Below are 14263 nucleotides of genomic sequence, written 5' to 3'. Positions count from 1 at the left end.
TTAGAGAGTTGGGACACTGAGAGTTTAAGTGACTGGCAATACAGCCAGTAAGTATCAGAGTTAGGATCTGAATCCAGGACTCCTAGTTTCCAAGGCAGGATCTCTTCCCTATGCTTTACTACTTATGTTATATCTTTAGAGTTTTTGTTTGGGAGCTGAGGGTAGGGTTGAAGCTGTGATTTAATTAATGTGCTCCTGGAGGAAGGAGACTCTGGGAGGGACAAAATCCATCCCACTGATACAGATGAACAAATTCTTTATTGTTTTAATTTAGAGAATTACATGGCCTAGATTATATGGTGAGTATGACTTATAGGTAGGATGTGAACCCAGATTTTCCTGACTTTAAGATAGACATTTTACTTCCTACACCACAGTGCTTCTCATGTATCAATAAGAATTACAATTAAATTTATAAAAGCTGGAGACATGGATTAATCTACCTCCAATATTTTCTTTTCTCTGCAATGAGAAAGAATTGGTTTATTCTAGCTATTCTGACCAATCTTTTACCCCTAGAAGGAAAAAAGCTAGGTACAAGGTGAGAAATTGAAGGTATAGTATTAAAGGAGGAAAGGCATCAACACTGATTCTGACACTCCTCTGTCTGACATGCCTCCTCCTTCATGCCAAACTGTTCCTGTTTTGATATAATTATGTTCCCTTAAAGAAAACAGAGAGGATGTGAATGAAGGCACAGTAATGTAATCCTTGGAGATTTGCATCCCAGAGAAAGCAGCTGGTCCTTAGATAATGCGCTAATCTCATTTGCAGTTTTGGACCAAAAAAAAAAAAAAGAAGAGGTAACAACAGTTTTGCCACAAGGGCAGACCTGAACAATACTGGAATTTCTGCTTTAGAGTCACAGCAAGTGGGGTTTGGACACACAAAGATGCTTCTGTCTGTTACTTTTTTCTTTCAGATTTTCTCTCTAATTCAGCTCCTGATAGGGATTGTTGGAAACCTATTGATCATGACAGTCAATTGTAGGACCTGGATTAAAAGTAAAAACCTTTCCTCCTTTGATATGATCCTGTCTAGTCTCTCCATCACCAGATGCATATGTCTGTGTCTAATATGCCTGTACTTATCGTCGACCTTACTTTTTCCAAAGAATGAGTGCCATAAGCTTATGTACTCTATAATTTTGACCGCCTGGTTATTCTTGGATTCCTGCAGCCTCTGGATTGTGACCTTGCTCAACATCTTTTATTGTGTGAAGATTGCCAACTTCAATCATTCTTCATTTCTCTGGCTAAAGCGAAATATATCCTTGAAGACACCCTGGCTGTTGCTAGCATGTCTACTGGTTCCTGTCTCTTCACATTTTCTGATTATGTTGGTCAGCAAAATCCCTAACTTCATTGGTTCCTCTAAGGAGAACGTGAGGAACAGCACCATGGTCCACACCAGTGGCTCCTTCCTTGTGGTGGTCTCTCTAGGATTGAGTTTCAGTCTCCAGTTTGTCATCAATTTGGTTTCCTGTTCCTTGTTAATCTCTTCCCTGAGGAGGCATATACAAGAGATGCAGAAAAATGCCAGCAGCTTTTGGAACCCCCAGACTGAAGCTCATGTAGGTACTATGAAAGTTATGATTTATTTTCTCATTCTCTATGTTCCTTACTCCATTGCTCGACTGATTACCTTTTTCCCTTCCTATGGGATAAAAAATTATTGGATCAAAGGCATATCAACAATGATCAACTGCACTTACTCTCCAGGACATACTATCTTCATTATGCTATTGCACCCTAAACTCAAAGCAAGAATAAAGAACATTCTATGGTGCAATTGAAGAGCATTTTGTGAGGAAATCTAGACTTCAGTGAGCCTCTTCTAACCTGAGGATCTAGGCCAGCTTTCCATTGCATTCCAGCTCTTCATAACCTGCCCCCTTCTATCTTTCCAGTCTCCTTACATTTTACTCTCTCCAATCCCCCACTTTGTAATTTAGTGACACTGGCCTCCTTGCTATTCATTGAAAAAGACACTCCATCTCCAGACTCTCGGCATTTTCACTGGCTGTCTTCCGTGATTGTAATCCCTCTTCAGCTCTGCATCCTGGTTATCCTGGGTTCCTTCAAGTCCCAGCTAAATCCTATCTTCAATAAGAAGACTTTCCCAGTTCTTCTTAATTCCAGTGCTTTGTTTCATTGACTATCTTCAATTTATCTTACATATATCTTTGTACATAGTTGTTTACATGATATCTCCCCCATTAGAACTCCTTGAGAGCAGAAACTGTTTTTTTTTTAATTTCTGTCCTTGGAATTTAACACAGTGCCTTGCATAAAATAGATACTTAATAGATATTTGTTAACATGATTTGTCTTCAGCATAGCTTTATTTTTCATCTTTTGAAATTATTTTTGGTGTTTCTAATTTTGCATATTTCATATTAACCTTTTAGCATCTATGTTCAATTTAATTTGATTTAATTCATTCTGGGAAACATTTACTTAGCACTTAGTATGTGCAAAATGCTACCTATGTTCTGGGGTTATTAAGGTTGAAACAACAAAAACTCTGATCTAAAGGAGCTGACATAACTCCACACAGTTCTGAATGTTGAATACATTGGCTCCATACTTTTCACCTGTGTCACTGATAGGTCTGAAATTCATGCAAAGAAATAGAAATGGGCAGATGAGGAAGAAATGCAAGTGAAAGAAGAGAAAGAAAGAAACCAGGGAGACATAAAGAGAAGGAAAGGAAGAAAAAAAAAGCACACGTAATAAGAAATATATAAACAAACTTCATTCAGGTGCCCTGAGTGCCCTGAACCTTCAGTTCCCAGATTATTGATTGGAAAGATGAGGGGTACAAAGTTGAAAGGTAGAAGAAAGTGGGACTGTCTTCTCTAAATAGGATGATTCTTAGGACTTTAGTGATCACAGATCTTTATTTAGACTGGAAATTAATATCAAATAATAAAACTAATAGTATTAACAGAAATATATTTCCTGAAGAAGTAATAGGATGCAAGTGTGATGGCAAGTGTGAGCATTTGTCTTCTGGTGCCGTTGTTGTCATAGCTGTCCTCATTGTTACCATGTGTCATGCTCATCATGAACGCCTGTATTGATGTATGCATTATGCACATGCTATGCTTCTTTCCAGGAGATTGGGGCAAATCTCAGTTGTGGTGCAACAGTTCTTTTGGGTGTTGAAGAGAAAGTAGTTTGGGGCAAGGATGGGAGTTTGAGAAAGAGATATGGAAGGGTAGGTGAGAGGACAATACACAAGAATGGGGCAGTGTCACACAGACTTCCCTTTGAGGGAGACAGTCTGGGCAAGATGCACCCTGCCTAAAAAGGTGCATTTGGGACAGCAAAGGAAAGGCTGTTGAGTGAAAACCATTGAATGAGGGACCACTCTAGAAGTTGTATTATATCCAAGGGCAGGTGGGATGGAGAGAGCGGACACTTAGGACATGGACATGTAGTCCCTGTGTTTGGTAGGTGAGGAGCAGGTATGAGAAGGACAAGGATCCTGTCATATGAGGTTCTTTTGGGCACAAGATCATTTCCTGCCCTAATCCAGCCCATTCCTTAACAATTTCTCTCCCCATTCCCTCTCCATTGTCACCATTCTAGCTAGGCAGCTTCTGGAGTCAGAAAGACATGAGTTCAAATACAGCTCAGACACCTAGTAGCTTTGTGACTGGGCAAGTCACTAAACTTCTCCCTCAGTTTACATAACTATAAAATGGGAATAATAATATTCCCTACAATATTCAGCACCTACCTCCCAGGCTTGCTGTGAGTATCAAATGAGATAATATTTGTAAAATGCTTTAACATGGTGCCTGGCACGTAATAGGTTCTTAATAAATGCTTGTTTTCTTCTTCTCCCCCCCTCCCTTCTTATTCTAAAACCGGTTGCTTCAGTCACTGCTTTAGAATAAAATACAACGTGACACCATAAACATTTGTTAAGTGCCTCCTGTGTGCAGAACCATGTGCAAGTTACTGGGGAGGATGGAAAGTTTGCATTAGACACGAACCTTTCCTTCAAGGAGCTTACAGTTCAGTAGAGGGATAGAACACCAAAACAGGTAGCTGTAATATGCAACATTAAATGTAAAGTGCATTATTTATAACAATATATAGCATTTATATAGTGTTTTAAGTTTTTCTAAGTGGTTTCCATAGGTCACCTTGTTCGATCCTCACAACTCTGCAGGGTAGGTGCCATTATTATTCCCATTTTACAGATGAGTTAACTGTGGCTGAGAGAAGTTAAATGACTTGCCCAGGGTTATATAAACAATAAGTGCCTGAGATAGGTTTTGAATTCAGGTCTTCTTGGCTCCATGTACAAGACTTTATTCACTTTGTCACTTAAGTGCTATGTGAAGGCTAAGAAGGAAAGTTGTTATTAACTGGGGGTGGAGATGAGGTGGGGAATGAAAGTCTTGTTGATTTTCCCCCCATGACATCTCTCATATCTATCTCCTCTCTGCTCACACAGTCATTATCCTAGTTCAGGCCTTCTAAGCTTTTAGTTTGGACTATTACAATAGGCTCCTATTTGGTCTCTCTGCCTCTAGCTTTTCAACTTCTCAAATTCATTCCTCACACAGCTGCAAAAAACTTAGGGGTTGTGTTACAGGAAGCACACTAATGCACTGTTGGTGGAGCTGTGAGTTGGCTCAACGAGGCTGGAAAACAATTTATAACTATGCCCCCAAACCACTAGACAGTACATGTTCTTTGATCCAGTGATACCACTATTAGGCATGAACACCAAGGAAGAGAGAGAAACGACCCATGTGTACAACGAATATTTATACCAGCACTTTCTCACTATAGAAAAGAACTAGAAACAAAATAGATGTCCATCAACTGGAGAATGGCTGAACAAATTGTGTATAAGGGTGAGGGTAGGTATGATTGAGTCAGCCAGTAAACTACCCCACCCCACTTAAAAGTAAATACTTTAACTACATAACAAGACATTTATTGAGTCAATCAATCAAAGGCTATAGACTAAATGTGAGAAGTCCTTGAAAGACATTTGATGAGATGAAGCAATGCTTTACAGTAGGTATATTGAGATTTCCTGAAGAAACAGAGTTTTCTGTGAAATAGCAAGCCAGTTCAGAACCCATGTATTATAATGGAATTTTATTATTTCCATAAGAAATAATGAAAGGGATGGATTCACAGAAACCTGGGAAGACTTGTGGGAACTAATGGATACAGAGAAATGAACAGAATTGGGAACAAATTTTATAATAACTACAACATTGTAAAGAAAAACAGTTTTGAAAGACTTGGAACCTCAGATAAATGCAATGTCTAGTCACAATTCCAAAAAGCCGGGGATGAAGCAGATTACTCACTGCCTGACAAAAAAGTGATAGACTAAAATGAAATATACATCTTTGGATGTCTGTATTTGTTTTGCTTGACTCTGCAAACTTGTTAAAAGAGAGAGTATTTTTTTTTGAGGGGGAAGGATTTGGAGGCGGAAGAGAGAGAAATTGATGCCAAATAAAGGAAGAAAGAAAAGAGTATTAATGTAATGAAACTGCGCAAAAGAGATTGGAAGACAATTCAGAAGGCAACATAAACAAGTGAGACAGTTTTAGAACTAATACAGAACTGAGTGTATTCTTTTTTAAAAAATTCCAACTTGTATGTAATAAGATAAATTGTTTCATATGCATTCTTTTTCTGTTCTTGTATTATGGAAACTTTTGTGTTTGGTGGTATTTGTTAAATTCAGAGTAAAAAAAAGTTAAAATAAAAAATTATTGTGCTTTAAGAAATGATGAAAGGGACAGATTCAAAGAAAGCAAGAAAGACTTATATGAATTGTTGTAGATTGAAGTGAGCAGAACTAGGGCAAGACTTTATACAATGATTACAATATAGTAAACTAAAGACTTAAGAACTCTGATCAATACAGTGACTAATCATGGCTTCCCCTCTCCTGAAAGAGGTGATATATTGCAAGAGCAGAGTGAGACTTAAATTTTCAGACACAACTGATGTGTGAATTATTATTATTATTTTTTGCTAGACTCTATTACATGCAAAAGCTTTCATTTTTTTCTTGGAGGGTGGAGGGGAACCAGGACAGTTGAGGGTGAAAGTGATAATGATTCCAAAAATAAGAAGGAAAAGAAAGAAAAGAGTGTCCATGCCAACGAAACATAGGAAAAAAAATTACAGAAGAGAGCAGAATGAAGTTCAGAAGGGGATACAGCAAACAAGATAGTGTGGTTATTGCTGTGTTAAATTTGATATATGTTTTAAAAAAACAAAATTGTATGTAATAGAGCGCCCCAGTTTTACATACAACCCTTTCTATTCTTCTTTGTAAATGGAACTATTCATGTTTGTTTTGTTTGTCAATTTCATAATAAATTAAAAAAAAGTAAATGTACAATGCTACTATGAAGCTTTCCTGTTTATAGATTTAGCATTTTTTCTCTGAAAATTGTAATTTCTTTTTTTATATCATGAGTTCTCTTACCCATGACAGTTCAGGGTCTTGTCATGTATTAATGTGACCTTTCTGGAGTACCTGGCTTCTATTTGTTGGTATCTTTGGGACTAAGATTGTGGCTGTGTTTCATAGAAAGCCCCAAGGAAGTCTATAGATTGTGTGGATACAGATCAAGGAGAGATTGTTAGCTCAGAGAATGCTTTCCCTGGGTACAGCCTTGCGAGCTCTCTTAGATAGCAGCATCTGGATTTACTTATAGCCTCATCCATCCTTGATGAAAGGGAAAATTCTACCTCAATGGACCAATGTCATTCCAAGGGGCCCTGGCACCTTAGTTGGTGCCTTCTACATTCCTATTTCCAGAGCATCATTTCTGAAGGACAGCTCTTGACTGGGAATAGTTAAGAAAGTGGTTTTCCTTCCACCCAAACTATGCTGACTGCATTGCAGAGTTTGCTGTTGGCAGTGGCTATGGCTGAATTTCTCATTGGAGTTATGAGGAATGGGATCCTTGTGGCTTGGAGTTTACGTAATCGGTTCAAGTACTGTACAACCTCCCCTTACAGCCTCATTGTTCTGGGGCTGGCCATCTGCAGATTTCACCTCCAGTGACTGATCCTCATAGATGTAATTTCCTACTCTTACTGGTCAGGAGGGTTCTGGCTATGCTATCTCAATATCTGCTGGGTCTTTTTAAGCCAGGCAAACCTTTGCTTGGCTATTTGCCTCAGTGTCTTCTATTGCATAAAGATCACAAACTTTGCTCATCCTGCTTTTATGTGGCTGAAACAGAGGACCATGAAGTTTGGATTCTCTTTCCTTCTGGGGTCACTCCTGGCCACCCTGCTCCTTATACCCATTTTGGGATATAATAGCATTCCAAGAAACAATAGTATCCTATCCCTCTTCATTGGCCAGCATTACTTCCAAATACTGTGGCTCAACATGGGAAGCTTGGTGCCTTTCACTGTGTTTCTCCCTTCCTCCAGCATGCTGATCAGTTTGAGCAGACACCACAGAAGAATGTCGCACCACATGGAAGGTAGAAAGGATGCTCAGACAAAGCTCATGTTGCTGCCCAAAGTCTCTCATCTCCTCTCTTCTCCTTTATGTTATCTACTTCCTGGCTACTCCTTTCTCCATTATTTCCAAATTTCCTCCTGCTAATCTCTCTGAAGTGCTGATCTCTGGGATATTCATGCCTTCTTACCCCTCCTTTCACACTATCATCTTGATTGCTGGGAATCCCAAGATAAAACAGCAATTTCAAAGAATTCTGTGGAAGACAGTGTGTTTTTGGAGATTCTAGCAAATGTGATTTGGGAAGAAAGACTTGTTTAAAGCAGATCATCCACTTCACCATTTTGAATAGCTGTCAGCAGTAAAGTAAATTTTAAATACAATAATTCTCCATTCTCTTGTTTGACCCTGTATGAATTATGGGGCAAAATTGGAAGGAAGGCTAGAAATCAATGCAAAGTGCATTGTTGTAATTGATTTTGGAGATCATGGCTGGATCAAGATCCTGAATGGAAAGCACTCCATGTTCTTGAATTACTACAGATAATAAATATTCCTATCTTTTCTACATTAGACATAGGTTCTATCTCCTCATGTGAAGAAAAGTGAGAAATTGGGCCAATTAAAGAGACACCAATTTTTTAAAAAATCAAGCTACACTCTCATCAATTTCAGACGTTGTAAGCAAGCACGTTTAATCTGAATTTTGGGGGGTGGAGCCAAGATGGTGGCGTGAAAACAGTGACTTGCTTGAGCTCTCCCCCAAACCCCTCCAAATATTCATAAAAAATGGCTCTAAACAAATTCTGAAGCAGCAGAACCCACAAAAAGACAGAGTGAAACAAATTTCCAGCCCAAGGCCACCTGGTTGATTGATCAGAAAGGTGTATCGCGCCGGGCGGGGAGCGCAGCGCAGCGCGGCGTGGGCGTGCAGGCAGCAGCAAACTTGGAGCAGGCCTCAGAGGACTGAATCTCGGGCAGCTGTTTCCAGACTCCTCAACGAATGCCAAAGACAACTTAGAAGGTCAGGAAAAGTCTGTTTCTGTGGTGGTCAGAGAGGAAGGCGGGGTCTCAGCTCCATTCCCCAAGAGCCTGGCCCTGGGGGGAGGGCAGCTGCTTCCCGAGCTTCCAGCCCACAGACTGAGGGGGAATCCAGTGACTGATCAGAGAGGTGTTGCAGGAATCTCTTTGCCAGTGCTCAGGCAGGAATCTCTTGCTTTGCCCGTGTGTGGATCTGGGTCACAGTTCTGGGCGCAGTGCTGGGGTGAGGAGGAGCGCTGGTGGTGGAGCTTGTAGTGGCTGTGGAGAGGAACCCTCCTCACAGTTACAGGACAGAAAGGAATACTTGTGGTCACAGGCCAGGAAAGGAGTAAACACCTCACCCCTTATCATACCACCTTGGAAGAACTGAAAATTTACAGGTCCCTACAAGTATCTCTGAAAACAGCTACAAACCCCTGAAGCTTGGGACAGTACACTCTCCACATTGGAAGCAGACTCTTACCTTAACAAAGAGTTTAAAACTCAAGTAATTGGCTGGGATCATGAGCAAGCAGGCAAAAAGAGTCAGACTATATTATCTTACTTTGGTGAAAAAGAAGATCAAAATATACAACCAGAAGAAGACAACAAAGTCAAAGCTCCTACATCCAAAGCCTCCAAGAAAAATATGAATCAGTCCCAGGCCTTGGAAGAGCTCAAAAGGGATTTTGAGAAGCAAGTAAGGGAAGTAGAGGAAAAACTGGGAAGAGAAATGAGAGTGATGCAAGAAAATCATGAAAAACAAGTCAACAGCTTGCTAAAGGAGACCCAAAAAAATACTGAAGAAAATAACACCTTAAAAAAGCCTAACCCAAATGGCAAAAGAGGTCCAAAAAGCCAATGAGGAGAAAAATGCCCTAAAAAGAAAAATTGGCCAAATGGAAAAGGAAGTCCAAAAGATTACTGAAGAAAATACTTCCTTAAAAATTAGAATAGAGCAATTGGAAGCAGTGACTTTATGAGAAATCAAGACACTGTAAAACAAATCCAAAAGAATGAAAAATTAGAAAACAATGTGAAATATCTCATTGGAAAAACAACTGACCTGGAAAATAGATCCAGGAGAGAGAATTTAAAAATTATTGGACTATCTGAAAGCCATGATCAAAAAAAGAGCCTAGACATCATCTTTCAAGAAATTATCAAGGAAAACTGCCCTGATATTTAGAACCAGAGGGCAAAATAGAAATTGAAAGAATCCACAGATCTCCTCCTGAAGGAGATCCCCAAAGGAAAACTCCTAGGAATATTATAGCCAAATTCCAGAGTTCCCAGGTCAAGGAGAAAATATTACAAGCTGCCAGAAGGAAACAATTCAAGTACTGCGGAAACACAATCAGGATAACACAAGATTTAGCAGCTTCTACATTAAAAGACCGCAGGGCATGGAATATAATATTCCGGAGGGCAAAGGAGATAGGATTACAACCAAGAATCACCTACCCAGCAAAACTGAGTATAATCCTTCAGGGGAAAAAATGGTCATTCAGTGAAATAGAGGACTTTCAAGCATTCCTGATGAAAAGACCAGAGCTAAATAGAAAATTTGACTTTCAAATACAGGACTCCAGTGGAACATGAAGAGTTTCAGGTGCTGATGGTAACCCCATTAAAACTGGAAGTTCAAGCCATGGGGACCTTGGAGCCAGGATTCCTGGTGGAATGTTGCAGTCAGCCAACCCAGATGGGAAGCCGTGAGAAACCAACATGTCTGAGACTCAAACCCAAAATCCAAATCCAAACCCAAGGAAGGTTTTGGATTTGGAGCAGGTACTGTGCTGTATGTGAATGGAGCTAAGCTATAAACCTAATCTCCTCACTCCTTCCCCTGCTTCTCCTTCCCCCTCAAAAAAAAATAACAGGTGGTGGGCAGGGAGAGAGGAAAGACTTTTCTTCTCTTGTGCTATGTAATATGTTTGTATATTTGTTTACCCTTGAAATAAATATTGTTTTATAAAAGCTAAAAAAAAATCTGAATTTTGCTCATTTTAATATAATTTATCTACTCTGTCTGTGTAACTGTTGCCTTAATCTTTCTGTGTCAATAGTATGGTGGCAAGGGGTGTGTTGGCAAATTTTTAACAACTGGCTCTCTGAAAAAGCATGTACACAACACACTTTTTAGTTTGTATTTTGTCAACTTTTTCTTCATCACTTTCTTATGTCTAGAAACCAATGAAACAATAACCAAGTACTAATTTGTAACATTTGCCAGTTTTTGAGGTGTTAATGTGCACACTGAAAATTTAACAATCAACTTTCAGAAGCTAATTAAAGCTGGCTCCAACACACTCCTATGGTCTGGTGGCCTAATTCCTTCTTTACTGCTGTATAGGATCACAGACTAAAAAGCACTGTAGAATTCAATGAATCCAACCCCATCATTTTCACTAATGAGGAAACCAAGGCCTGCAGAGACTTGTGACTTACTCAGGGTCACACAACTAGTAATCACCTGAAGTGAAATTTGCCTTTGGTGTTTTCTGACTCTTAAATCCAGTATTCTATCTACTATACCATACTGCCTCTTAAATATAACATGTAATGTAGATAATGTAGTAAGATCTGTGATTCAGATCCCAACTTATTCATGGCTGTTTACTCTGTCTTGCAAAAAATGAAAGAGAAGAATGGGGCTCTTATTCACCGCCCCCTGCACTTGTGAAGCCATCAGTTTATCTTGTGGGTGAGGGTGATGCTGGTGGTAGAGGGGAATTCTCTCAGCACCATTTGCAAGGATGTTGCAATGGGAGCCATTGGTCAGGGTTGGTTATTGGTGTTGAAAGATAGTTGAAGGAGGGGCAAGGTGGGGAGCTTGCACAGCAGTGGGCGGAGGGGACAGACTAGGGAAATGTTGGGCAATATTGGGTATAGGTAGATGTGGTCGAGGCTGTTACTTTGGGTCACAAATATGTTCTATAGGAGACAAAACAAGGTACTGCTGTGGTCTGAATACAGGGTCAGTATCCAGTCCTTGGTGTCCCAAGAGGGAAGAGGCCTGGTGCTAAGAGGCTTAAGGAAGGAAAGACAATAACCAGGTCCTAAGTCTCTTCCAGCTGCTTGGAAGGTTCCACTTGAGTGTAATAGCCTTGGAGAAGTGGCTAGCTTCCTATGGGGTCAGGATCTTGGCTAGTAGCACTCCCTCGTGGTAAAAATAGAATCATAGGATTTGCAGCTCGATGGATCTTTAGACTAGGGCCTAGTCTAAAGTCTTTATTTTACAAATGAAAAACCTATGGACTAGAGGCCTTAAGCCACTTGCCAAGGTCACTCATGTAGCATAGTAGGAGCAGAATGAAAGTTAGTTTCCCAGGAATTTGACTATGGATTCCATTTTCTTTCCATTACACTGAGCTCTGTATCCAAAGCACAAAAATGAGGCACTTCTTTTTCGGATATCTGGAATAATCTTCCCATCTCTAGGCACTCAGATATTCCTTTCTCTTGGGATTCTCTCTCTAATATAACCACTGAGGTGAGAGACGCTACAGATAAGATTGAATGATTAGCTGTACAGCAAAATTTCATTCCACTGAAGACATTATCTGAGTATGAGTGGGTATAGTATTTCACTTTCTCTTTGGCCCTACTTTGTAGAGAGTAGAAAAGGCTTGGGGCTGGGGAATGAGAGCTTCCTGTAGTATTTGAAAGTCTGTCATATGGAAGAGAGATTAGACTGATTCTGCCTGCCCCCAGAGGGCAGAACCAGGGGGTCCACGAGTAGAGCATGCAGATTGGTGATATCTAGGCTACATGTAAGAAAAGATGACTTAATTATTAGTGAGAGCTGTTTAGGCAGAAAGGGCTGCATTTCAAGATAGTGAGTTCCGCATCACTACGGTTCTTCAAGTGAAGACTGTTTGGAGATGTTAGTGAGGAGATTCCCGGTCAGTTACGGTTAGACTTGATGACTTTTAATTCTGAGTACTTTATATACAAAGAGAATGCTATTGGTCCACTATTAGTAGCATGTGAGTTCTAAATTGTATTGTACAATCCTCGTCTTGAAGAGTTAGCCACCAAGAGGCTAGCCAGGATCCAGGGTGTAACCTGCTGAGCTAACAAGTATTGTTGGAAGTGTGACCCGACGAGGAAAAGAACTGCAGCTTGCTATTTCTTTGGTCTTGGGACTCTCCCAATCCTTCTTTAGGGAACTGATTTCATTCTCTGCCTGACCACAGTTTAGGTTGGTGTAAGTTGGTGCGAGACACTGTTTGTTTTTAACACAGGGGAGTGATATCATTGTTGTCTGTTAGGCATGCAGTAGGCAAATCTGTATTTCTGAAAGGAATATTGGTAACCAGATCTGCACTGGTTTGCATCCACTAGAGTAAAAAACCTGGGTCCCTTTGGGAGAGCCAAGAATCAATGAATTTGAGAGTTGAAAGAGCCTCAATAAGTCATCTAGTTCAAGAGTTGGCAAATAATGACCTGAGGACCAAATCTAGCCAACCACCTGTTTTATGCTTACTTGAGTTAAGAATGGTTTTTAAAATGAAGTATGATTTTATTTCAAAATATTAAAAAATAAAACTATTTTTACCTGACAGATTGAACAAAATGGGTGGGCTAAAGCCAGGACCATAATTTACCAACCCCTGATCTAGTCTAACCCATAGCTGAAGAAATCCCCATTATAATAAACAGGACAAGTGGTCATTCGGCTTTTACTTGAAGATCTCAGAGGAGGGGGAACCCATCACTTCTTGAGGTAGCCCTTTATACTTTTAGATGGAGTTTTTCCTGACATTAAGTCAAAATTTGTCTCTTACTTCCACCCATTGTGGGTGGTTCTGCCTTCTGGGGCTATGCCAAACAATTACTATCCCTCTTCCAAATAAATGATGACCTTTCAGATTCTAGAAAACAGCGATCATATTCTTCCTGAATCTTCTCTTCTCCAGGCTAGACATACTCAGTTCCTTTCACTGATCTTCACATGCCGTGATCAGAATGATCTTATCCCACTTTACTGGAACTGTGTCTTACCAAGCTTCCTTCCCTGACATCCCTCCAGTTTAGTTTTCCATTATGATAATATGCTATCTCATTGGATCCTTACAACGATCCTATGAGATAGGTGCTATTGTCATCCCCATTTACAGATGGGAAACTGAGGCTGAGAAGGCTGGGCACTCAAAGGCAACTTGCCAAGGATGCTACAGTTAATATACGCTGATGCTTGATTGGAGCTCAGGTCTTACTGACTTTAAGTCTAGTATTCTACCCACTGTGCCACCGAGATGCTTCTTTTATCAGGGAGCTATATTGTTCAAACCATTACTCCCTGGGGTCTATGAAGGTGAGTATGAGTGATCCTGTTGGATACAATGAAGTATTTTCCTTCAGATAACCTATAATGCTTATCCTTTTTTGAGGAGAAGAATGAGGCAGCAGCTTTTGAGTCACTGGACAATGCCCAATAGCTTGTCATCCTGAGATATATCCAACATGTTGACATTGTTGCACTCATGTCAAAGGGAGACCTATTTGCTTGCGGTAAGGCCTTTTAGGTATCAGTTCACAGGGTCACAGAATCTCAGAGTTGGAATAGACTTCAGAGGTCTAATCCAACAGCCACCTGAACAGACATTCCCTTAGAGCATCCCCAATGAGCGGGGCCTCCAGGTTGCATCTGAAGACTTCCAGTGATGGGGAATGTATATATAATATTCATGTGATATTCATACACATGAGGAACGTACATATTATGTTCATGTGTGATAGTTTCACAATTTTTATC

At 40.1% G+C, this 14263-nt stretch overlaps 1 protein-coding gene across 1 annotated transcript; it reads left to right on the top strand.

The window, feature by feature from the left end:
* Window positions 1-892: 892 nt before the first annotated feature.
* TAS2R4 (taste 2 receptor member 4) lies at window positions 893-1795 on the top strand. The gene has a single exon (XM_020998037.1). The coding sequence runs from the start codon at window positions 893-895 to the stop codon at window positions 1793-1795; it is 903 nt and encodes a 300-aa protein (XP_020853696.1).
* The last annotated feature ends 12468 nt before the right edge of the window (window positions 1796-14263 follow it).

Source organism: Phascolarctos cinereus, unplaced genomic scaffold (assembly GCF_003287225.1).
Source record: "Phascolarctos cinereus isolate Bilbo 61053 unplaced genomic scaffold, phaCin_HiC Scaffold_1;HRSCAF=81, whole genome shotgun sequence".
NCBI classification, from domain to species: domain Eukaryota; kingdom Metazoa; phylum Chordata; class Mammalia; order Diprotodontia; family Phascolarctidae; genus Phascolarctos; species Phascolarctos cinereus.
The sequence above is the reverse complement of the archived record's forward strand: the minus strand, read 5'-3'. Positions and strand labels throughout refer to the sequence as shown.